Raw genomic sequence first — 26703 nt, 5'->3', positions numbered from 1 at the left:
CTCCTGTCTGGCGGACGGCTCTAGCGGCTCCTGTCTGGCGGACGGCTCTAGCGGCTCCTGTCTGGCGGACGGCTCTAGCGGCTCAGTACAGACGGGCGGCTTTGAAAGCTCAGTACAGACGGGCGGCTTTGAAGGCTCAGTACAGACGGGCGGCTTTGAAGGCTCAGTACAGACGGGCGGCTTTGAAGGCTCAGTACAGACGGGCGGCTTTGAAGGCTCAGTACAGACGGGCGGCTTTGAAAGCTCAGTACAGACGGGCGGCTTTGAAGGCTCAGTACAGACGGGCGGCTTTGAAGGCTCAGGACAGACGGGCAGTTCAGGCGGCGCTTGGCAGACGGACAGCTCAGACGGCGTTGGGCAGACGGGCAGTTCAGGCGCCGCTGGGCAGACGGCAGACTCTGGCCGGCTGAGGCGCACTGTAGGCCTGGTGCGTGGTGCCGGAACTGGAGGTACCGGGCTAAGGACACGCACCTTCAGGCTAGTGCGGGGAGCAGCAACAGGACGCACAGGACTCTGGAGACGCACTGGAGGCCAGATGCGTTGGGCCGGCTTCATGACATCCGGCTCAATACTCAATCTAGCCCTGCCAGTGCTGGGAGGTGGAATAACCCGCACCGGGCTATGCACACGTACAGGAGACACCGTGCGCTCTACCGCATAACACGGTGTCTGCCCGTACTCTTGCTCTCCACGGTAAGATCGGGAAGTTGGCGCAGGTCTCCTACCTGACTTCGCCACACTACCCTTTAGCCCCCCCCCCCCCCCCCCAAGAAATTTTTGGGCTTGACTAACAGGCTTCCTACCGCGTCGTCGTGCTGCCTCCATTCGCCGGTATCCCTCCTCACACTGCGCCAGAGAATCCCAGCCGGGCTCCGGCACTCTCCTTGGGTCGATCGCCCACCTGTCGATCTCCTCCCACGTAGTGTAGCCCAGATCCTTCTCCTGCCTCCGAGCTAGCTCCTCAAAACGCCGCCTCTCTGCTTTCGCTGCCTCCAGCTCAGCTTTGGGGCGGCGATATTCTCCTGGCTGTGCCCATGGACATTTACCGTCCAATATTTCCTCCCATGTCCAGAAATCCTGCAATCGCTGTTGCTTTCTCCCACGCCGCTTGGTCCTTGGTTGGTGGGTGATTCTGTAACGGCTGTCTAATGCCTCCTCCTCGGATGAGGAGGAGGAGTAAGGGTCGGACCAAAACGCAGCGTTGTATGTAGACATAATGATTTATTAACAAGACGAAACACTATGAACACTTGAACAAACTACAAAACAATAAACGAAGTCAACAGACCTGAACAAACGAACTTACATAATAACACGAAGAACGCACGAACAGGAACAGACTACAAACACGAACAAAAACGAAACAGTCCCGTGTGGTGCGACATACACAGACACGGAAGACAATCACCCACAAACAAACAGTGAGAACAGCCTACCTTAATATGGTTCTCAATCAGAGGAAACGTCAAACACCTGCCTCTAATTGAGAACCATATCAGGCAACACATTAAACCCAACATAGAAACACAATACATAGAATGCCCACCCCAACTCACGCCCTGACCAACTAAACACATACAAAAACAAGAGAAAACAGGTCAGGAACGTGACAGAGACGGGTAAATTAGACGCTCATTCTGTGTTTATTTTACTGTAGCATAGGCTATGCTGCAGAAAATGTAGGCCTACCTTTCACAAGAAAAAGAGTTCCCATGATGAGATGATGGGTCTTCATGCATTGTGAACTGCACTCCATACTGAGATGGGCTGTCTGTCTGTTGATTCATCATGCAGAGGCTTTAGAGAAGCCAGATTTAGACATCGTATATAATTTAACAGTTCCGTTTCACCCCATGCTGTTCATATAAATAATGTATTATACTTTCTGGTTTCTCGCAGTTATTTATCACGGGAAAAGGGAGTGGTTTTGGGCTGTAAATCTTGGTAACCGGGTTCCCGCCATTCAACCCTAGTCTGTGTGTGTGTGTGTGTGTGTGTGTGTGTGTGTGTGTGTGTGTGTGTGTGTGTGTGTGTGTGTGTGTGTGTGTTGAGGGAAGGGGAAGGGAAGGGGAGAGGGTGTGAACACAGACGGCAGAAGACATTTTAGATTAATAACAGCACTGCTATACAAACACATTAATATTCTCCTCCAGGGGCAATGCTTCTCCCCTGCATACAATTTAGCCATTCTACAACAATTACGCAATCATCTGCTAAGAGTGCAGGTCCTCCTTTTGTGTAGTATCTCAATGGAGTCTGATTTTCCGGTTTGGATTTAATGCATTTGAGTAGGATATTTTGATATATTGGATTGATGATTTATCTGGTATGCAGAGAGATTGTGTATCATATCATGGTGACATAGACTCTCATGAACTCTCATGAACTCTCAACACTCTCATCCACCATCTTGGCATTGCTGCAGCAGTTTCAAATGGCACACTCCCTATACCTCTTTCTGCACACAGCCAATCCAAACCCTTGCTTCCATATTCTCCACCCACACACATCCTCCAGACACCCCATTCTGACACACCCCCACCCACACCCCTCAGTTAATATCCCTCACCCAACATCACCCAATGGGAAACCCACTATAAATGGCCACATCTCTCTCTGAGTGATGTGTATTGCAGCAGAGGGCAGGATGGCATACAGTTCATAAAGCAGAGGGAGAATATACACTGTGAGCTGCATTGCAGAAGCTACAGCTAGGGCTAGCTGCTCCTCTGCAGGCCTACATGCTTTACATTTATTATGCATGTTTAGGAAAAAGGGTGCGTGTTTGTGTGTGTCTCTGTTTTTATGTTTATGGCCTTTTTCCGTATGTGTGGTTGCCAAGACAAATAATGCAGTCCTGAATGCATCTGTGACTCATACATGCCCTCAGGTTTGTGTGTTCATTAGATGTGGTAGTGATTGTGAATGTTGGAGTAGCATGGTTAGTTGTAACAAACAGTGGATAAGGGTTGACGTACAGTGCATTCAGAAAGTATTCAGACCTCTTGACTTTTTCCACATTTTGTTATGCTACAGCCTTATTCTAAAATGGATTAAAAACATTTTTTTTCATAAATCTACACACAACACCCCATAATGACAAAGCAAAAACAGGTTTTTATATATCACATTTACATAAGTATTCAGACCCTTTACTCAGTACTTTGCTGAAGCACCTTTGGCAGCGATTACAGCCTTGAGTCTTCTTGGGTATGACGCTACAAGCTTGGCACACGTGTATTTTGGGAGTTTCTCCCATTCTTCTCTGCAGATCCTCTCAAGCTCTGTCAGGTTGGATGGGGAGTGTCGCTGCACAGCTATTTTCAGGTCTCTCCAGAGATGTTCGATCGGGTTCAGGTCCGAGTTCTGGCTGGGCCACTCAAGGACATTTAGAGACTTGTCCCAAAGCCACTCCTGCATTGTCTTGGCTGTGTGCTTAGGGTTGTTGTCCTGTTGGAAGTTGAACCTTCGCCCCAGGCTGAAGTCCTGAGTGCTCTGGAGCATGTTTTCATCAAGGATCTCTCTGTACTTTGCTCCGTTCATCTTTCCCTCAATCCTGATTAGTCTCCCAGTACCTGCCGCTGAAAAACATCCCCACAGCATGATGCCGCCACCACCATGCTTCACCGTAGGGATGAGGCCAGGTTTCCTCCAGATGTGACGCTTGGCATCCAGGCCAAAGAGTTCAATCTTGGTTTCATCAGACCAGAGAATCTTGTTTCTCATGGTCTGAGAGTCTTTAGGTGCCTTTTGGCAAACTCCAAGCAGGCTGTCATGTGCATTTTATTGAGGAGTGGCTTCCGTCTGGCCACTCTACTATAAAGGCCTGATTGGTAGAGTGCTGTAGAGATGGTTGTCCTTCTGGAAGGTTCACCCATCACCACAGAGGAACTCTGGAGCACTGTCAGAGGGACCATTGATTTCTTGGTCACCTCCTGACCAAAGCCCTTCTACCCCGATTGTTCAGTTTGGCCGGGAGGCCAGCTCTAGGAAGAGTCTTGGTGGTACCATATTTCTTCCATTTAAGAAATGGAGGCCACTGTGTTCTTGGTGACCTTCAATGCTGCATAATGTTTTTGGTAGCCTAATCCAGATCTGTGCCTTGACACAATCCTGTCTCTGAGCTCTACAGACAATTCCTTCACCCTCATGGGTTGGTTTTTGCTCTGACATGCACTGTCAACTGTGGGACATTATATAGACAGGTGTGTGCCTTTTAAAAATCATGTCCAATCAATTGAATTTACCACAGGTAGACTCCAATTATGTTGTAGAAACATTTCAAGGATGATCAATGGAAACAGGAGCTTTCAAGGATGGTCAATGCAACTGAGCTCAATTTTGAGTCTCGTAGCGAAGGGTCTGAATACATATAAATAAGATATTTCAGTTTATTATTTTTTATTAATTTGCAAAATTTAGTTTTAGTTTTTTTTTTGTCATTATGGGGTATTTGGTGTAGATTGATGAATTTAATAATTTTTAGAATAAGGCTGTAACATAACAAAAGGTGGAAAAAGTAACTGGGTCTGAATACTTTCCGAAGGCACTGTATATAATATGATAAGGAACTTGGAGTAGATCGTCAGAGCGTTCTGTTTTCCTCTGCTTACCATTCCTCTCACTCTCGCTTTGTTCCTTCTCTCTCTCATCTCTCTCCTTCTCTCTCTCATCTCTCTCCTTCTCTCTCTCTCATCTCTCTCCTTCTCTCTCTCATCTCTCTCCTTCTCTCTCTCATCTCTCTCCTTCTCTCTCCTCTTTCATTCTCATGCCTCTATGTAACTACCACCTCCCGTCCCTATTTTTATATCTCACCTCTTTCTTTCAATCCCATCACACCTGCTCTCTCCATCTGACTCCTTCCCTCCCTTTCTTTCCTGTCCTTCTCTCCTCCTCAAATCAAATCAAATTGCATTTGTCACATGTGCCGAATACAACAGGTGTAGACCTTATAGTGCAATGCTTACTTACAAGCCCTTAACCAACAATGCTTTAATCAGTTTTAAGAAAAAAAAAGTGTTAAGTAAAAAATAGATAATCAAAAAATGTGTAATAAAATTAAAATGAACAAATAATTAAACAGCAGCAGTAAAATAACAATAGCGAGGCTATATACAGGGGGTGCCGGCACAGAGTCATTGTGGGGGGCACCGGTCAGTCGAGGCAATTGAGGTAATACGCCCATGCAGGTAGAGTTAAAGCGACCATGTATAGACAATAAACAGAGAGTAGCAGCATGTTTATGTGATGTTTCCTCTGTCGCTCTGCCTCTCAGTCAACACATCTGATGGGAGGTGAAGTGATACACAACAGACCATGATAACCCAAGGCAAGCCAGATTGTTAAGTTACACAGACCAGAGACACATCAGTGTGCAAAGATATTTGCACGCACCTTAACAGACACACACACGCACACACACACACACACACACACACACACACACACACACACACACACACACACACACACACACACACACACACACACACACACACGTTCCCAGATACACATCAAACTGTGATTATACTGGCACACTGGAAACATCCACCAAATGAAATGCTGCCGGCTTACCTAAACAAGACTGATTAAAAGCATGGTGTCACCCTTGAAGGGATAATTAGAGCATTAGAGGAGGAAGTGTATATGAGAGTGGGTCTGTGGGTGTCTGATTGTATAGTTCTTTTGATATTGAAAGTGTATCGTCTGTTTCCATTTCCTTTTTGGAGAGTATTTTTTATAAATGTAGTATTGGCTGGACTATGGGAGTCACTTCCTTGACATGTATTTCAACTTCTAACCCTTAAGCTTACCGACTGGGGTTTTGACCCCAGAGCGGCGTTTTTATCATATCCCAAAAGTAGTTTATTCAATTCTTCAAAATGTTCATGATTTTGTCTAACCTAACGTAGTAAGCGTAAAAAGACACCTGAGTAGAGGTTCCACTTTCATTTTTCAGAGTAATTGGAAGCTAGGTTGAAAATACTGTATCCCTGAAAAACGGATGGTAGCGTTTCTGGGCACTCTGCATAGCCTAGACTTTGTCAATCAAGTTGTTCTTAACAAATCTAAATCATTTTTTAGTTTTTCTGTATCTATATGGACTTTCAAAATCTCATTTCTAGTCCTTTGGGGTCATTTTGACCCTAGCCAAAAACACACAATTCCCCCTATACCAGCACTTCCTATACTCGGTCCTCGGGACCCCAAGGGGTGCTCGTTTTGGTTTTTGCTATAACATTACACAGCTGATCAGCTGTGTAGTGCAGAAACCCAAAAGTGAGGAGTTTGGGAAACCCTGCCCTATAGTAATTTGATAAATTGGACCTTTATTTTAATCTAGGTTTCTCTGGAGACATACTATTAAGTAGTACACATCATCAGAGGGTGGAAGGGGACCTGTATCATTCATTTTGACCAGATAGACAGATCACCTGCAGAGATACACTGCAGCTAGCTCCCCATGTACTTGCCTAAGATTGTACTTTTCAATACCACATCATATGACTGTGTACAAAACCAAAGTTATTCTCCAAAAATGCTTTATTCTACTGAAAATGTGATATAAATACCAGAATTCTTATAATATCCTCCAATATTCTATGTGTGCAACTTGTTATGATTTGGTTGCTATATCATTTGCTTTGAAGTGACTTAGAACATGTGGGCATGCTTTTTGAAGCATGCTGCCAAAGCCCCTACCACTCCCATTGTTTCACTAACAGCGATGCTAATGCTGGTAAATGAGCTTTTTATTACTAATGTGGATTGTACTTTGTAAAACTACACATTTATATAAAAGAAAAATTCATATTTTCATTTTCCAGAATATGCAAATGAATGATAATTTTGCTAAAATAATTTTGTTTTAGTCTTTATTTATTTATTACATGTCTAATGGTGTTTTGATAAGACATAAGTTGATATTTTGTTATTATTGTTGTTTTTTCCAATAGTTTCTTCTTCGGTATATGTAAAATATGTTGGTAGCTTGAGGGTTGCAAAAACAATTCATAGCCTTTAGGTGATCCATACTCAGAGAATGATGGTCAAAATATAAATTGTGACCTGAACTCAAGTTATGACATCACCCGTAATTATACTTGAATACAAACTTAATTGGCAGCTATTTGTGATGTCATGAATCGGGAATATTCAGTCCTGAATCATGACATCGTACGGGAAATCTATGACAAAGAACTGAGTTGGTAGTTTATGGTGATGTCATCAATCAGAATGTACAGACCTGAGTTATGACATCAGGCGGCAAAACTGACCAAGGACTGAGTTGGTAGCCTATTGTGATGCCATCAATCAGAACGTTTGAGTTTTTCTAAACAACCTGGTGGGCCAGCACACACATCTGGCTGGTTTTGATAGGCTATGACCAAAACTGTACTTTACTTTCAGCTCATTAATGTGTTGATACGCCAGGGGATAATATTGATGTATCTAATGAGCATATGCGAATGTGTGTTTTGTGTTCCAGCTCGGTCCATATGGAGGAGTCGTCAGTGATGCAGGGAGCCCAGGGGATGCTGGTCCAGAACTGGCCCACAGTGTCCAGTGCTGCAGGTGAAATGGCTGGCTGGGTGGGGGTCAAAAGCACACAGTGTTTATCTGCTGCCCGCTCCTGTAATGGAGGCACTCTGCACACATAGTGATGTGAAATGACAGAAGATAAATAGAAATAAGGAAGTCAGATGGGAAACATGCAGGTGACTTTTTAGAATCCCTGCCAGATGAATGCTAAGCATTAGCACTGAGACTCCAGAGGGAGCTTGCTGGAAAGACTAGAGGAAGGCCAATGACAGACAGCAACACAATCTGCCAAAATAAAAGAGCCAATGAGAAGCTGTTACAAGACAAGCAAATGTGGGCTTATATCTGTCTGTTGGTCCGGTAGGGGAAATTGGGACAGACTTTGATAGGTGAAGTGAAGTGTGACACTGCACCATGCCTGACTTAATAGTTGTGATGGGGTGCTGTTGGGAGTGGTACATTTGAAACCATTGCCACTGACAAAAGAAGAGAGAAAGCAAGGCATTAATTTGTCCATATACACAGTATCTTAGATAAAATGGAGCGAAAACAATCGCCTTTGAAGACTATTTTAGGAATCTGTCTGGTAGTGAAGAGAGGGATAACTAGACAGCGAGTGAGAGAGACAGAGGGCTGACTTGATCACAGTTGACTGGTTCGCTCCTGTGGTTGTATTCTGAGGGGTTGTCAGAATGCCTAGGCGCTGGTTTGGTGTTCCTGTCAGCTGCCTGCCTCCTCTCTAATGCCTGCCAGCCCAGGCTGAGGACTCATCCATTTACTGTCCAGTGACAGGAATTAGAGAACAGGTGTAGGACCCTAAGGTGGTTGAGGTATCATCACGGTGATGGACTGAAGTGTGTCTGTTTATATGTGTGTGTCTGCACAAGCTGAAATTGAGTTTGGAGATTGAGGGACAGAGAGAGTAGGGGTAACGATTGAGAGCGGGAGAGAGTGTATCAAGCTATTGATTTTTTTTTTCTTACTGACTGACGTTTTTTTGAGCTTATGGAAAATTTACACTCTGTGGTCTTGCAGAGAATCCAATACTCTGTGGAGGCAGAGGACATGCAGAGTGTACTGCAGGCTTATCAGAACTGTCATGCAGGGTTAATAGGGGCTTAGTGCTACATCCTGGTATGCTGCAGGGTGAGACAGTTTTCATAATAGGGGAAGTAAGCAAAGCAATGGCTTATACAGTATACAGTATATATGATGTCATATAGCAGGATTGGCTTTGTTTCCAAATGTTGTATCAAGTAGGGTTGGAAGTGTAAAGGAAAGAATTCACATACTGCATAGTAGAGCTATTGCACCTCAAAGAGAGAGTATACTTCCTCAATGTGATTCATTTGAGTTACCTGCAGAGAAAGGGGAAGGAGGCACGGTTGGATTAAGATCAGACACAAAGTTAGATAGAGAGGGTATTGAATAAGGCATGGCAAGACAGCCATCTTTTTTAGAGTACTATTGGAATTCTGAGTAATTTGGGAGAGAACAAAAGAGAGACACAAATGACAAGGATGGTAAAGGAAAGAGAGGTATGGGGGTTTGGAGAAAGAGAAAGGTTTAGGATTGTCAGGGCCCTGCAGTACTTGCTAGGGCAAGCTATGTGACTTGTTTCTAGGCAACGCTGTCTAACTGAGAGATTGCTGCACCAGCCTACATCAACAGGGAGTGGGTGAAGGCAGTTTCCACGGCAACCATTCAAAACCTGAATGGAAGATTTAGAGGATGACAGAGAAACAGAGAGGAAGGGAGGAGAGAGAGACAGAGAGAAGAGAAGAGATGGATAGGTGTTAAGAGGAAAGAGTGAACAGTCAGACATGGAGAAGAATGAAAATGGAGGTGGAAAAGTAAGACAGATAAACAGTGAGCTTTTAAGAGAAAAATGGATTCATAAAGAATGCGGATACAGCATGTACACACACACACACACACACACACACACACACACACACACACACACACACACACACACACACACACACACACACACACACACACACACACACACACACACACACACACACACACACAGAATAAATAGTGTAGAATAATACAAATAAAACACACACACACAAATAACATAAACACACACTCATATTCTGAAACCTTAAGCTAACGCATGCTCTTTAAATTGGGTTGTGTAGAACAAAAAAGAAGATTGGGTTGAGTAGTAACCCAGATTGGACCAGGCATAATGGACTTGAATGTAGAACACTGGGTGCTGAAATGAGGCTAGAACCATCCCAGACAGCTGGGTACCATGGTAACCTCCTTACAGAAAGTTATAGTAACCTGCAAATCAGCAGCCACAGCATGTTCATTTTAATATGATGTTTGCGGAGGGGGGAAATAGGAAATGGTCAGGGTAGAGCAGAGCTCCAAATAAGCCTCCATATTACTGGAGATACAAAGACACTGTGTGTGCAGAGCGTGTCACGCCTGCTCCCGCATAGCCCCCGCCGAGAATTAGACTCACAAAAGACTCTGCCACATCTTCCACAGAGTAACATTCGGCAAATTGATACAACTCTCTCATGTAGACACGCAAAAGAGATGAAGAGAGGGGGAGATAAAAACAGAAAAAGAAGAGGAAGTACAGGTGTAGAACTGTTTGTTGGTTTCTTTCAATAGGTGCACATTTGCTAAATACATTAGATTATTCCATCTACACACACCACTTTCAAACATGTGGCCCTCTCCAAACCAATGGCAAGCTCAACTGACCTGCTTTGACAAATAATCAATGCACTCAAAATGTTGTTGATCAGTATAAGCTACCTCCATTAACACAATCACAGTGGGCTTGAGGAAAGTGATGTACTTTAGGTGTGGTAATGGTGTTGTACTGTAATAACTTCCCCACACTAACCAGGTGTCACACCCTGGCCTTAGTTATCTTTGTTTTCATTATTATTTTAGTTAGGTCAGGGTGTGACATGGGGAAGTTTGTGTGTTTTTTGTATTGTCTAGGGTGTTGTATGGTTTAGGGGGTTTAGTAGAGGAGATGGTTTAGTGTTCAGTGTAGGTGTCTAGGAAAGTCTATGGTTGCCTGAATTGGGTCTCAATTAGAGACAGCTGGTTATTGTTGTCTCTGATTGGGAGCCATATTTAAGGCAACCATAGGCTTTAGCTTTTTGTGGGTAATTGTCTATGTCAGTGTATAGTGGTCAGTGTCAGCACCATTTTGTTATTATAGCTTCACGGTCGTCAGTTTGTTATTTTGTTTGTTTAGTTGTATAGTGTTCGTTTCGTGTTTTTTTCCCTCTTCTGAATAAAAGAAGATGTACTTTCCACACGCTGCGCCTTGGTCCTCTCTCAGTCCCTTTGACGATCGTGACAGAATTACCCACCAATGCGGGATCAAGCAGCGTGAAAAGCGGCAACAGGAGCAGCGCAAGGAGGAATGGAAATGGGAGCGTAATCTGGACTACACTACGTGGGAGGAGATCGACAGGTGGGCGATCGACCCAGGGCGAGTGCCGGAGCCAGCCTGGGATTCTCTGGCGCAGTGCGAGGAGGGATACCGGCGAATGGAGGCAGCACGACGACGCGGTAGGAAGCCTGTGAGTCAGCCCAAAAAATTTCTTGGGGGGGGGCTTAGAGGTAGTGGGCCGAGGGCAGGTAGGAGACCTGCGCCCACTTCCCAGGCTAACCGTGGAGAGCGGGAGTACGGGCAAACACCGTGTTACGCAGTAGAGCGCACGGTGTCTCCTGTACGTGTTCATAGCCCGGTGCGGGTTATTCTACCTCCCCGCACTGGTAGGGCTAGATTGGGCATTGAGCCAGGTGTCATGAAGCCGGCTCAACGCGTCTGGTCTCCAGTGCGTCTCCTCGGGCCGGCATACATGGCACCAGCCTTACGCATGGTGTCCCCGGTTCGCCTACATAGCCCGGTGCGGGTTATTCCACCTCCCCGCACGGGTCGGGCGACGGGGAGCATTCAACCAGGTAAGGTTGGGCAGGCTCGGTGCTCAAGGGAACCAGTACGCCTGCACGGTCCGGTATTTCCGGCGCCACCTCCCCGCCCCAGTCCAGTTCCACCAGTGCCTACACCACGCACCAGGCTTCCAGTGTGTCTCCAGAGCCCTGTTCCTCCTCCACGCACTCGTCCTATGGTGCGTGTCTCCAGCCCGGTACCACCAATTCCGGCACCACGCACCAAGCCTCCTGTGCGTCTCCAGAGTCCTGTGCATCCTGTTGCTGCTCCCCGCACTAGCCCTGAGATGCGTGTCCCCAGCCCGGTACCACCAGTTCCGGCACCACGCACTAGGCCTAATGTGCGTCCCCAGGGTCCAGTATGCCCTGTTCCTTCTCCCCGCACTAGACTGAAGGTGCGTGTCCCCAGCCCGGTAACACCAGTTCCGGCACCACGCACCAGGCCTACAGTGCGCCTCAGCCGGCCAGAGTCTGCCGTCTGCACAGCGGTGCCTGAACTGCCCGTCTGCCAAGCGCCATCTGAGCCATCAGTCTACCCAGCGCCATCTGAGCCATCAGTCTGCCCAGCGCCATCTGAGCCATCCGTCTACCCAGCGCCATCTGAGCCATCCGTCTACCCAGCGCCATCTGAGCCATCCGTCTGTCCCGAGCCGTCAGAGCCGCCCGTCTGTCCCGAGCCGTCAGAGCCGCCCGTCTGTCCCGAGCCGTCAGAGCCGTTCGTCAGTCAGGATCTGCCAGAGCCGCCAACCAGACAGGATCTGCCAGAGCCGCCAACCAGACAGGATCAGCCAGAGCCGCCAACCAGACAGGATCAGCCAGAGCCGCCAACCAGACAGGATCAGCCAGAGCCGCCAACCAGACAGGATCAGCCAGATCCGTCAGCCAGCCATGAGCAGCCAGATCCGTCAGCCAGCCATGAGCAGCCAGATCCGTCAGCCAGCCATGAGCAGCCAGATCCGTCAGCCAGCCATGAGCAGCCAGATCCGTCAGCCAGCCATGAGCGTCCAGATCCGTCAGCCAGCCATGAGCGGCCAGATCCGTCAGCCAGCCATGAGCAGCCAGATCCGTCAGCCAGCCATGAGCAGCCAGATCCGTCAGCCAGCCATGAGCAGCCAGATCCGTCAGCCAGCCATGAGCAGCCAGATCCGTCAGCCAGCCATGAGCAGCCAGATCCGTCAGCCAGCCATGAGCAGCCAGATCCGTCAGCCAGCCATGAGCCGTCCAGCCAGGATCCGCCAGAGCCGTCCAGCCAGGATCCGCCAGAGCCGTCATCCAGCCAGGATCCGTCCCTCAGTCCGGAGCTGCCGTCCCTCAGTCCGGAGCTGCCCCTTATCCTGGTGCTGCCCCTTATCCTGGTGCTGCCCCTTAGTCCGGTGCTGCCCCTTAGTCCGGTGCTGCCCCTTAGTCCGGTGCTGCCCCTTAGTCCGGTGCTGCCCCTTAGTCCGGTACTGCCCCTTAGTACGGTGCTGCCCCTTAGTCCGGTGCTGCCACTTAGTCCGGTACTGCCCCTTATTCCAGTGGGGTTAAGAAAGCGGGTAGTGACTATGGTGGGGTGGGGACCACGACCAGTGCCAGAGCCGCCACCGTGGACAGACGCCCACCCAGACCCTCCCCTAGACTTTATGCTGGTGCGCCCGGAGTTCGCACCTTAAGGGGGGGGTTATGTCACACCCTGGCCTTAGTTATCTTTGTTTTCATTATTATTTTAGTTAGGTCAGGGTGTGACATGGGGAAGTTTGTGTTTTTTTTGTATTGTCTAGGGTGTTGTATGGTTTAGGGGGTTTAGTAGAGGAGATGGTTTAGTGTTCAGTGTAGGTGTCTAGGAAAGTCTATGGTTGCCTGAATTGGGTCTCAATTAGAGACAGCTGGTTATTGTTGTCTCTGATTGGGAGCCATATTTAAGGCAACCATAGGCTTTAGCTTTTTGTGGGTAATTGTCTATGTCAGTGTATAGTGGTCAGTGTCAGCACCATTTTGTTATTATAGCTTCACGGTCGTCAGTTTGTTATTTTGTTTGTTTAGTTGTATAGTGTTCGTTTCGTGTTTTTTTCCCTCTTCTGAATAAAAGAAGATGTACTTTCCACACGCTGCGCCTTGGTCCAATCTCTCACCCAAAGACGATCGTGACAACAGGGACAGAGGTTTAATTTAGTTTCTACTGTAAAATAATTGTTATGGCTGCGTGCCACAATTATCTGAGCTGTTCAGTCATACTGGCTTTATCAAGCCCTAGGGAACCTAAAGTACTGAAGAGGGTGTCGTTCTAGCTCCATCAAGCCCTAGGGAACCTAAAGTACTGAAGAGGGTGTCGTACTAGCTCCATCAAGCCCTAGGAAACCAAACGTACTGAAGAGGGAGTCATACTAGCTCCATCAAGCCCTAGGGAACCTAAAGTACTGAAGAGGGTGTCGTACTAGCTCCATCAAGCCCTAGGAAACCAAAAGTACTGAAGAGGGTGTCGTACTAGATCCATCAAGCCCTAGGGAACCTAAAGTACTGAAGAGGGTGTCGTACTAGCTCCATCAAGCCCTAGGGAACCTAAAGTACTGAAGAGGGTATCGTACTAGCTCCATCTAGGAAACCAAAAGTACTGAAGAGGGAGTCATACTAGCTCCATCAAGCCCTAGGAAACCAAAAGTACTGAAGAGGGTGTCGTACTAGCTCCATCAAGCCCTAGGAAACCAAAAGTACTGAAGAGGGTGTCGTACTAGCTCCATCAAGCCCTAGGAAACCAAAAGTACTGAAGAGGGAGTCATACTAGCTCCATCAAGCCCTAGGAAACCAAAAGTACTGAAGAGGGTGTCATACTAGCTCCATCAAGCCCTAGGAAACCAAAAGTACTGAAGAGGGTGTCGTAGTAGCTCCATCAAGCCCTAGGAAACCAAAAGTACTGAAGAGGGTGTCGTACTTGCTCCATCTAGGGAACCTAAAGTACTGAAGAGGGAGTCATACTAGCTCCATCAAGCCCTAGGAAACCAAAAGTACTGAAGAGGGAGTCATACTAGCTCCATCAAGCCCTAGGAAACCAAAAGTACTGAAGAGGGTGTCATACTAGCTCCATCAAGCCCTAGGAAACCAAAAGTACTGAAGAGGGTGTCGTAGTAGCTCCATCAAGCCCTAGGAAACCAAAAGTACTGAAGAGGGTGTCGTACTTGCTCCATCTAGGGAACCTAAAGTACTGAAGAGGGAGTCATACTAGCTCCATCAAGCCCTAGGAAACCAAAAGTACTGAAGAGGGAGTCATACTAGCTCCATCAAGCCCTAGGAAACCAAAAGTGCTGAAGATGGTGTCGTTGTCACGTTCTTTCAAGATCGAACCCAGAAGCAGACCAGGACAAGGAGCGTAGGAAGAAGGTGAGTATTTATTTACAATTAAATGTGAAAGGGTAGATATATCCAGATGGCGTAGCAGGCAGCGGTGGTGAATTGATGAGAGGAAATAGGTGAATCCAATGGAGTAGCGGAATCCTCCGTCAACCAGGCGGGAATGGGGTGAATGATCCGGGTGAGTAACTGAAGGCAAAACAAACGGAGGTAAGTTCAAGGCAAGCAATACGTAAACAAAAACAACAAAACAAATACTATCCAACTTGAGTCTGGTACTATGGCACATCATACTGTTCATGGCTAACGATCCGGCAGGGAATGGAAGTCAGGTCAGAGCTTTTGAAGGGGAGAGATGATGATCAGGACAGGTGTGCAGAATACTGATGGGACACAGGTGCGGGTGAACATCAATCTCCCAACAAGCTAATTCGCCCGGCAACCAGACAGGGTGCGTTCCAGGACACCTGAAACACACTCCAGGACAGACACACAGGCAAACCCAGACTCAGGAAGCGGGATTCGTGACAGTCGTACTAGCTCTATCAAGCCCTAGGAAACCAAAAGTACTGAAGAGGGTGTCATACTAGCTCCATCAAGCCCTAGGAAACCAAAGGTACTGAAGAGGGAATCATACTAGCTCCATCAAGCCCTAGGAAACCAAAAGTACTGAAGAGGATGTCGTACTAGCTCCATCAAGCCCTAGGAAACCAAAAGTACTGAAGAGGGAGTCATACTAGCTCCATCAAGCCCTAGGAAACCAAAAGTACTGAAGAGGGAGTCGTACTAGCTCCATCAAGCCCTAGGAAACCAAAAGTACTGAAGAGGGTGTCATACTAGCTCCATCAAGCCCTAGGAAACCAAAAGTACTGAAGAGGGTGTCATACTAGCTCCATCAAGCCCTAGGAAACCAAAAGTACTGAAGAGGGAGTCATACTAGCTCCATCAAGCCCTAGGAAACCAAAAGTACTGAAGAGGGTGTCGTACTAGCTCCATCAAGCCCTAGGAAACCAAAAGTACTGAAGAGGGTGTCGTACTAGCTCCATCAAGCCCTAGGGAACCTAAAGTACTGAAGAGGGTGTCGTACTAGCTCCATCTAGGGAACCTAAAGTACTGAAGAGGGTGTCGTACTTGCTCCATCTAGGGAACCTAAAGTACTGAAGAGGGAGTCATACGAGCTCCATCAAGCCCTAGGGAACCTAAAGTACTGAAGAGGGTGTCGTACTTGCTCCATCTAGGGAACCTAAAGTACTGAAGAGGGAGTCATACGAGCTCCATCAAGCCCTAGGGAAACTAAAGTACTGAAGAGGGAGTCATACGAGCTCCATCAAGCCCTAGGGAACCTAAAGTACTGAAGAGGGTGTCGTACTTGCTCCATCTAGGGAACCTAAAGTACTGAAGAGGGTGTCGTACTTGCTCCATCTAGGGAACCTAAAGTACTGAAGAGGGTGTCGTACTTGCTCCATCTAGGGAACCTAAAGTACTGAAGAGGGTGTCGTACTTGCTCCATCTAGGGAACCTAAAGTACTGAAGAGGGTGTCGTACTTGCTCCATCTAGGGAACCTGAAGTACTGAAGAGGGTGTCGTACTTGCTCCATCTAGGGAACCTAAAGTACTGAAGAGGGAGTCATACGAGCTCCATCAAGCCCTAGGGAACCTAAAGTACTGAAGAGGGTGTCGTACTTGCTCCATCTAGGGAACCTAAAGTACTGAAGAGGGTGTCGTACTTGCTCCATCTAGGGAACCTAAAGTACTGAAGAGGGAGTCAAAGCGGATCTATGTGTTTGTTTCATTTTATTTACTTTATTTCTGAGAGCTCTTGCATTGTATATTACAGTCATTGCAGGCATGCACACACACACACACACACACACACACACACACACACACACACACACACACACACACACACACACACACACACACACACACACACACACACACACACACAGTTTCACTTTAAGGATCTTGTCAGAATAGTAGGCTATATTTGAGTACAACGTCCCTGTGGGACCATGCATGAATTCAATTAGGCACTCCAGCCATTCCATAATTAACCTACAAATGAAAAACAAAAATAATCTCTTTGCAGTGCCTTAGTTTGATCTAAATAAAACACAAGCAGAAAGTAGGTCAGAGCCCAGATAAGCTGTTGTGGGACTGAGAGCACTGTGTCTGCCGAGCCCAGAGAAGCTGTTGTGGGACTGAGAGCACTGTGTCTGCCGAGCCCAGAGAAGCTGTTGTGGGACTGAGAGCACTGTATCTGTCGAGCCCAGAGAAGCTGTTGTGGGACTGAGAGCACTGTGTCTGCCGAGCCCAGAGAAGCTGTTGTGGGACTGAGAGCACTGTGTCTGCCGAGCCCAGAGAAGCTGTTGTGGGACTGAGAGCACTGTGTCTGCCGAGCCCAGAGAAGCTGTTGTGGGACTGAGAGCACTGTGTCTGCCGAGCCCAGAGAAGCTGTTGTGGGACTGAGAGCACTGTGTCTGCCGAGCCCAGAGAAGCTGTTGTGGGACTGAGAGCACTGTGTCTGCCGAGCCCAGAGAAGCTGTTGTGGGACTGAGAGCACTGTGTCTGCCGAGCCCAGAGAAGCTGTTGTGGGACTGAGAGCACTGTATCTGTCGAGCCCAGAGAACATCACCTCACTCTTTCTTTTCCTTACTAACGCCTTCTCATTTCCCCTCTTCTTTTTCTGCATTGTTCTTCACCTCAATCGCTGTCTCCCTTCGTATGCCTCTCTGTCTCTTGCCTGCTGGTTATAATTACATTTCTTTCATATCTTGCATTATACTCTATGCTAAATGAAAGGAGAATAGGGTCTCATTCTCTTAGTACTTCAGTTCACCCTCTCTAGGCTCTCTTGGTCTTTTTCTTTCATTGTCTCTTCCGCTTGCCCTGCTTCTCTCTCTCTCTCTCTGTCATATTCATGATTGCATATTATATCAGATTCTCTCTCTTTTTCCACTGCTGTGTCGAGCCCTTGTGAGAGTGGGATTAGGTTAGTGCTGGGTTTTCACAGTTCCTGTCATCCTTACGTGCTATTTCTTGTCACATCACAAGTGTTAAACATCCCAGTACCTCTCTGCCGTTAAAGGTCACGTCTGTTTAGTCTAACATTGTGTTCTCAGCTGCACCACTGGCTGATAAAGTTATACTCCCTGCAATCACTTTCCCCTTCTTTAGTTTATCGGTGTGCCTCTGGATTTAATTATTTTGCTTATCTATGCTGTATCCAGTTGTCATACTTGAGTAAAAGGAAAGATACCTTAATAGAAAATGACTCAAGTAAAAATGAAAGTCGCCCAGTAAAATACTACTTGAGTAAAGATCTAAAAGTATTTGGTTTGAAATATACTTAAATATAAATAGTAAATGTAATTGCTAAAATATACTTAAGTATCAAAAGTAAAAGTATAAATAATTTCAAATGTCTTAAATTAAGCAAACCAGACGGCCCAATGTTCTTATTTTTTTATGTACTGATAGCCAAGGGCTATCTCCAACACTCAGACATCATTTACAAATTAAGCATTTGTGTTTAGTGAGTCCGCCAGATCAGAGGCAGTAGGGATGACCAGGGATGTTCTCTTGATGAATGTGTGAGTTGGACCATTTTCCTGTCCTGCTAAGCATATCAAAATATATGTGGGTGTCAGGGAAAATATATGGAGTAAAAAGTACAATATTTCTTTAGAAATGTAGTGAAGTAAAAGTGATCAAAAATTGAAATAGTAAAGTACAGATACCCCAAAAAACTACTGAAATAGTGCTTTAAAGTATTTTTACTTATGTACTTTACACCACTGGCTGTATTACAGCTGTGGTAACACTTTACCTCAGCCAGAAATAGGAGACTGAATAAGGCTCAATTTATGAATGTGCTGGTATGTTCAGAATCTCACTGTGGTAATGAATAATAGTGATGAAGATGATAATGAATAAGACATAGCTCTTCTATCTCTCTCTGTTTCTTCTGTTTCTCTCTTGTAGATGGTGAGGGGGGTGAGCTGTCCCCTCCGGTTGGAGCTGGCATCGACAGTAACAGCTGGCACTTCCGTTACGGGGCTGGCCCTGGCTACGGCCCCCCTCAGGTCCTGAAGCCTGGAGACATTCCCCCTGAAGCCTTCATCATTCCCGGCTCTCCCGCCATCCTCTCAATCCGCCAGGGCCCGGGAGGAGAGGATGACAAGAGTGATTTCATTTCCTTCGGCAAGAAGGAGGAAGCCAAGAAGAAGAAAAAGAAGAAGAAGGAGAAGAAAGACAAGAAAGAAAAGGGGAAGGAGGATGTGGACGAGTAGAGAAGAAAGGGGAGATATGAAAACAGAGCTACCAACTAAAGTCCAAATAACAGCTGCAAGACAAAAAGCCAAATGTATATTTTTGAATCAGGAGAGTTTCCATGTGTTGTGTTTGCATAGTTAAGTCTGCCCAGCCAAGTCCCCATTAGCAGAGGCCTATCTCTATAAAACATGTAAGCAGCCAATAGTAGCCTCTGCCAGATTGGCCCTCTGAAGCTTCCATACCTCTGGCTATAAAACAGTATTTTTAAATATATTTAATAGGCTCTCATTTACCAGACATTTGATGAAAATTCAACAAAAATCTATTTGATTCGAATAACCTTTCTATAAAGATGATAATGCAATCAACTACCGATACCCAGACGTTTCATGTATAAAATGCCATACAGTATGTGAGAGAAACCTCACATACCCTATTAATGGTGGTGCTATAGTCCTGCCAGCCAGCCCGCCTCCCCAAACTTGCTTGAAATGGGACCCTCCTCCCTGGCCCTTCTGGCCCCTTGTTGGCATCTTTGTCTTTACTCTGCCCCTTGCCTCCTCTGCTCTCCTGATTGGAGGGGGAGAGGAGGAGCTCAATCTGACAAAGAGTGACACAGAGGCTCTCATCTACAGTAAGATGGAAGCCTTGTGCAAAAAAATGAGTTGTTTTTTTCTACAAAACACACACACACACACACACACACACACACACACACACACACACACACACACACACACACACACACACACACACACACACATTAGACAGTCAGGGCGGACAGGTAGACACCTCTCTGGATAGTGTACAGCTCTAACTCAGCCAAAAGACTGAGGCCTATTTCAGTGGCCTCTTTTCTATGGGAGTGTAATATATGACAGGAACTCTTGCTTGTTGTTTCATTTCTGTTCAAGCCTGATCCCCCCCCACTTCTGTCAGTCAATGTTCAATAGTCAATGTTCAGTAGTTCTTTAAGCCCCGCCTCCTTACCTTGCCCACTTTGGTGCTAGTAGGATTCACTCACACGCCTCGTCTGTTGACGCCTCTCCTCCGTCCTCCGATCACCATGTTCAGGAGGCCTCTCTCAAAGACACTCTTAACTTCTGATAACTTGTTCCTCTGCAAACACAGCAACAGAATGAACCTGTATAACACACTCACACACTTTCTGTTAGCTTTAACCGAGCCTTGCTACTGAAATATCAACGTTCTTAGCACTGTTTTGGGGACAAGTTGCCGTCTCTTCCACCAGTTACACACAGGGTAGTGGGGCAAACATAAGGAGCTTATGGACTGGCTTCCTTCTTTCCAGATGGAGAGAAAAAGAGGGATGGAAGGACATAGAGGCAAGGAGAGAGAAGTGGATTTGTAGTGATGGGCACTCCAGTCCACAGACATTCCCTGGAGAGCTTTGTTGCTGTGTTAAATTCTTTACTCATATTTTGTGATGAAAAGGAAGCATCAACAGCATTGAGTCTTCTCCAGAATAGAGCATCCCCAGAATGAACTCAGTATGTGTGAGGGCTAATTCCACAGCATCGCCTACTCACCTCTCTGTTTCCTCTTCCTGGCTGATATCTGACCAATCAGAGGGGACAGAGGGATGATGCTAGCGCTGCTATTGGACTGAATCCCCCCATATTATACACGTGCTCCCCCTTCAGGTGTGAATCTGTGCTGTCAGATCACTAAGTGGCTGTTTGCATGTTATAAGCAAAGGAAATATATATATAGATCTATATAGATAGATATGTTTCATTTCCTTCAACCATTTATCACAAATTCAGAGATATGACCATCATCTCTGCTAAAATATGTATACATACTCACTCTCGAAAACACACATGAACACAAATACGCACATACTATGTATTCCTAGACAAACAGGGAATCACTTGTTTTTATTCTGTTGAAGTTCAATTAAAATAACCTTCTAAATATAAGTAATGCTGTAGTTATGCTATGAAATGCTTTTTTTGTTTATGCCCTTATGATTTTTGAGGATTACAAAATGAGTCCTTTACCTTGTGTTAAGCTATGAACTGATGATCAAAGAAACACTGTAACGTAATACTGAATCATTTATTCACCTTCGATATATATCCCCAACACCTTTGAAAATGTTTTTATAATGTTGAGAAAAAAACTCTAACAAAATTGTCCATAAAAGATGCTAATCTTGATGTACTCTATGCTTGTGTGTAGTTAATGTTTCCTGAGTCATCTGGTGCCTGGATGGCACTCAGCAGTCCACTGCGACATTGCAGATCTATTAATAACCTTTTGTACACCTGCTCATCAATGTAATAGTGATATAGTGATTTGTCTTTTTTATTATTTGATGAATCTGGTATTGTGTTTTGTTTATAAATCACAAATAAAATGTTATTTCTTAAATATTGTAAAAAAATTGTCTGTGCCTTCATTTCAACTAATGTATACTGCTAAGCCCAGCAGCCTGGTTAGTTGGGTTTCGGGCACAAGGTTGAACAGGCCCACTGCAAAATGGATAATTACATATATTTACACATTTTGGCTACAATTGACAAAATAATATCCTAAGTTCTGTAGCAACCTAACGGCTACAAGAGAAAAATGCTCAAAAACTGCAGAAAGACCCACACAAACACCCCTGAGTCTAATACCTGAGCGCTAAAGCAAGGAGAAGGGTCTGCCCCTGACCTGCATCCAGGGAAACGCCAGGGAAGAAACGCTCCGGGACACCAAGCCCCGTCTTGCTTCTCTTTCTATTGGATCCTAGCTGCTTTCTCATTCTATGGGTCAACTAGTATTGTAGCAAAATCCAAACCCTTTTCCTAACCTTAACCTCATTCCCCTAACCCAATATGTTAATTATCCTAACCTGCTACGTTAATTATCCTAATCTGCTATATTAGTTCTCCTAACCTGCTATTAGTGCTAGGGGCAAATCTGACCAGGTCTGAAGATGAGATTGAGAGACCCGGACCCAACGAGGACTCTCATCTGGGTTAGATAACACATCTCATTGAGTTTGCCACTGGAGGGAGAGACAGCTCTGCTCTATGATAAATGATATATCTGTGGCTGACAGGGCCCTCCCAGTCAGAGCAAGAAGAACTGAACCCTTGTGTGGTGTTCATGTTTTTGTTATTCACTCAATTTTTGCGTGTCTGATGGACCCACAACATTATTGGGTTTTTAAAACAATACAGCCATAACAATGTACATAAAATACTTAATACTTAATGCTTAGATGTTGACTTCTATCAATTACAAGCAATATAGACAGCATACATGGTTAATATTTGCCATTTACCTCTGCTAGATCACATTTATCAATTAAAGCACTATTCGCTTTTTTTAATCAAATTAGATTTTTGTAAACAAAAAACAATTATAATCAAGACATGGGTGGAATAAATAATGTTTATTGCAAATGTATTTATTTCCCTTGATGCACGTGTACTGTGTCTTCCTGTCCTTTTTGGGTCCACACACATCACAGCACTTCTTGTTGCTACCGGCTGCAATCTAGAATGATGAAACACTAGGTTCAAGAATTTGACTAACATCTCACTCACCCACATATGCAGTTACAGCAGGCCCAGGTAGGAGAGTCAGACACACACACACACGCAACAACATCACTCACACTTAATTCCGGTACTGGAGTTGTTGGTTCTGTGGGTTGGGCGGATGGGGCACCAACATCCTCCTCCTGAATCCTCTTCATAATGACTGCAGAAGCTGGGGTCCTTGGGATATGTTGCCTCCTCTGGATTTGAGGTCTTACCAATGCCTTGCCCAGTTGCTCGACTGCTGTTCCAATCTGAGTTCAACGCCATCCAGATGACAAACGCGTTGTACGACGAGATGTCCAAGATGTTGAAGAATGCGTGTTGAAGAAGTGGCCAGAGTAGGGTTTTATTTTGCAGCTGTAGCCAGTCACCAGATTGTCTAAATTGTCCACTCCTCCTTTTGTGGCATTGTAATCTATTATGATTTCTGTTTTTTATGTTCCTGGCCACATATTCTCCCATCCCTATGCAGCGTACTCATGAGTACCACATTTTTGCCTTTCTTTGGCACGTAGGACACTAGGGATGTGTCGGCCGTGAACACAAACTTAGAGGAATTAATAGGCCTGCTCCGTGTATTCAACAGCTGAGGTGGGAGCTCTGGCTTGTTTTTTCGTACTGTTCCTACTATTGTCAGCTTCCTCTTGAGGAGCTCCTATCCCAGCTTGTGCGAATTTAAAGAGTTATCGCATGTGATGTTGTGGCCATGGAGTCCCTGTGTCAAGTCCAGGACAACTCACATCCCTTGGTTTTTCTCAGGGGCTCCTCCATCTGGCTTCCCTGTATACACTTGCAAGTTTCACGCATATAATGAAGCAGCATCACAGTCAGCCCAGATTTTGATTCTATATTTTGCGTGTTTAGATGATATGTACTGCCTGGAGAGGCAGCGGCCCCTAAATGGCATAAGCTGCACATAAACAGTAACGTTGGGCCCAGGGTTGTAAAGCAGTTTTCCAAAGACAATGTTCCAGGGAAAAGTTCTCTGCCAGTTTCTGCATCCCACAGGGATACTGTGAATTCCCCATTGGATCTGAAAACACCAGCAAGGATAAGAACCCGAAAGTATACATGTAAATGAGTTTGGTTCATCTCCTTCCATCTCTCTCCAAAAACACACCTTCCCTCTCAATTAGTGCAGTCCAGAATGATTTTCTGGATGGTGTCTGGGATGAACAGTTCAAAAATAGACTTTATGTCCTGCAAATGAGTAACCCCAATCCACGTCGGCCCTGGTTGCATCCTTATCACATTGATAGCCATGCGGGTGGCTCATTCCTTGGACAAGAAGACCATTCAATAAATAAATAAAATTACATCCATATTTCTCCTCCTGCAGGCTGCTGATGAGTTGGATGCTGACGGGCTAGTCCTGGGGATGGCTACTGACAGTTTGGTCCTGTGGCTGGCTGAGGGTCCAAAGTGGAAGACGCTCCTTCCCCCCCCCCCAATTTGCACCTGGCTGGGGTAGAGTGTGGGAAAGTACGGAACTTTTACAATGTATTGAAATGAGGTATCTAAATAATGTATTGTAATAACATTGTGCAGGTTCCCACAAGACATTGTGTAGTTTCACACAAGACATTGTGTAGTTTCCCACAAGACATTGTGTAGTTTCCCACAAGACATTGTGTAGTTTCCCACAAGACATTGTGTAGGTTCCCACAAGACATTGTGCAGGTTCCCACAAGACATTGTGTAGTTTCACACAAGACATTGTGTAGTTTCCCACAAGACATTGTGTAGTTTCCCACAAGACATTGTGTAGTTTCCCACAAGACATTGTGTAGTTTCCCACAAGACATTGTGTAGTTTCCCACAAGACATTGTGTAGTTTCCCACAAGACATTGTGTAGTTTCACACTCTACAAAGGGCATAGAGTGCAAGAAAAGTGGGAGACAGGAAGACAGACAGGAAGACAGACAGGTTCTCGGTGCTATGTTGAAACAGAAGGCCCGGGGAGGAGGAAGACAGACAGGTTCTCGGTGCTATGTTGAAACAGAAGGCCCGGGGAGGAGGAAGACAGACAGGTTCTCGGTGCTATGTTGAAACAGAAGGCCCGGGGAGGAGGAAGACAGACAGGAAGACAGACAGGTTCTCGGTGCTATGTTGAAACAGAAGGCCCGGGGAGGAGGAAGACAGAAAGAAGTCACACAGCAAACATTTTAGTTTCATTTTTTACTTGTGCTCACCTACATACACACTTCCACACTTTTATTACCCTCAGGTCCAGTGGGTCCAGTCTCGTATTAGAAGATGGCGCCGAAGAACATGGCTGACGTTTTACATTCTCCCAACCAATTGCGCTATTTTGTTAGTTTTTTTGCCTTCTGTATAACTTATTTTTTTACTTATTGTGTACATAATGTTGCGGCTACCATCTCTTATGACCGAAAATATCTTCTGGATATGAGAACAGCGATTACTCACCGTGGACTGAAAGAAACTTTTTCCTTTAACAAGTCTGACGAGAAGGATATCCTGCTTTCACTGGAACAGGCCCAGATCCACGCCTTTTGCATGAAGAAAAGACGCAGGAAAAGGGGCAGCAGATCGGGCAGCCTTCTGAGAATCCGTATTAGAGCGAGTAAACTCCCATTGTCATCCTTTCTTCTTGCTAACATGCAATCATTGGAAAATAAAATTGATGACCTATGATTAAGATTATCCTACCAACGGGACATCAAAAACTGTAACATCTTATGCTTCACCGAGACGTGGCTGAATGACGATATGGACAATATAGAGCGAGTGGGAATTTCCATGCACCGGCAGAACAGAGACGCTACCTCTGGTAAGACAAGTGGTGGGGTTGTGTGTCTATTTGTCAATAACAGCTTGTGCACAATGTCTAATATTAGAAACATCTGGAGGTATTGCTCGCCTCTATATTATTCGTAGCCGTCTATTTACCAACATAGAACAAAGCAGGCACTAAGACCGCTCTCAACCAACTCTATAAGGCCATAAGCAAACATGAAAATGCTCACCCAGAAGCGGCACTCTTAGTGGCCGGGGACTTTAATGCAGGCAAACTTAAATCAGATTTGCCAAATTTTTACCAGCATGTCACATGTGCAACCCAAAAAATTATAATCCTAGACCACCTTTACTCCACACACAGAGATGCATACAAAGCTCTCCCCTGCCTCCATTTGGTAAATCTGACCATAATTCTATCCTGATTCCTGCTTACAAGCAAAAACTAAAGCAGGAAGTACCAGTGACTCGCTCAATACGGAAGTGTCAGATGAAGTGGATGCTACTCTACAGGACTGTTTTGCTAGCACAGACAGGAATGAGTGGGCGCTACTCTACAGGACTGTTTTGCTAGCACAGACTGGAATATGTTCTGGAATTCATCCAATGGCGTTGAGGAGTACACCACCTCAGTCATTGGCTTCATCAGTAAGTGCATCGACGACGTGCATCGACTGTATGTACATATCCCAACCAGATGCCATGGACTACAGGCAACATTCGCATCGAGCTAAAGGCTAAAGCTGCCGCTTTCATAGAGTGGGAGACTAATCCGGACAGTTATAAGAAATCCCGCTATGCCCTCAGATGAACCATCAAACAAGCAAAGCGTCAATACAGGATTAAGATTGAATCCTACTACACTGGCCCTGGCGCTCTTCGAATGTTGCAGGGCCTAAAAACTATTACGGATTACAAAGGGAAACCAAGACGTGAGCTGCCCAGTGACGCAAGCCTACAAGACGAGCTAAATGCCTTTTATGCTCGCTTCGAGGCAAGCAACACAGAAGCATGCACGAGAGAACCAGCTGTTCTGAATGACTGTGTGATAACGCTCTCGGTAGCCTATGTGAACAAAACATTTTAACAAGTCAACATTCACAAAGCCGCTGGGCCAGACGGATTACCAGGACATGTACTCAAAGCATGCGCGGACCAACTGTCAAGTGTCTTTACTGACATTTTCAACCTGTCCCTGACCGAGTCTGTAATACCTACATGTTTCAAGCAGACCACCATAGTCCCTGTGCCCAAGGAAGTGAAGGTAACCTGCCTAAATAATTACCGCCCCGTGGC

General features: G+C 45.7%; 1 protein-coding gene across 1 annotated transcript in view; it reads left to right on the top strand.

The window, feature by feature from the left end:
* LOC120045058 (protocadherin alpha-C2-like) overlaps window positions 1–21490 on the top strand; it is a 31104-nt gene extending 9614 nt beyond the window's left edge. The window contains exons 3-4 of the mRNA XM_038989897.1: window positions 7490–7575; window positions 18796–21490. Of these exons, the coding sequence (XP_038845825.1) occupies window positions 7490–7575; window positions 18796–19103 (394 nt within the window). The 3' untranslated portion in view covers window positions 19104–21490. The remainder of the gene's footprint in view (window positions 1–7489; window positions 7576–18795) is intronic.
* The last annotated feature ends 5213 nt before the right edge of the window (window positions 21491–26703 follow it).

The sequence above is a fragment of the Salvelinus namaycush genome, chromosome 3 (genome assembly GCF_016432855.1).
Source record: "Salvelinus namaycush isolate Seneca chromosome 3, SaNama_1.0, whole genome shotgun sequence".
Lineage (NCBI taxonomy): Eukaryota > Metazoa > Chordata > Actinopteri > Salmoniformes > Salmonidae > Salvelinus > Salvelinus namaycush.
Note: the sequence above shows the minus strand (reverse complement) of the source record. Positions and strands in the feature narration are given on the sequence as shown.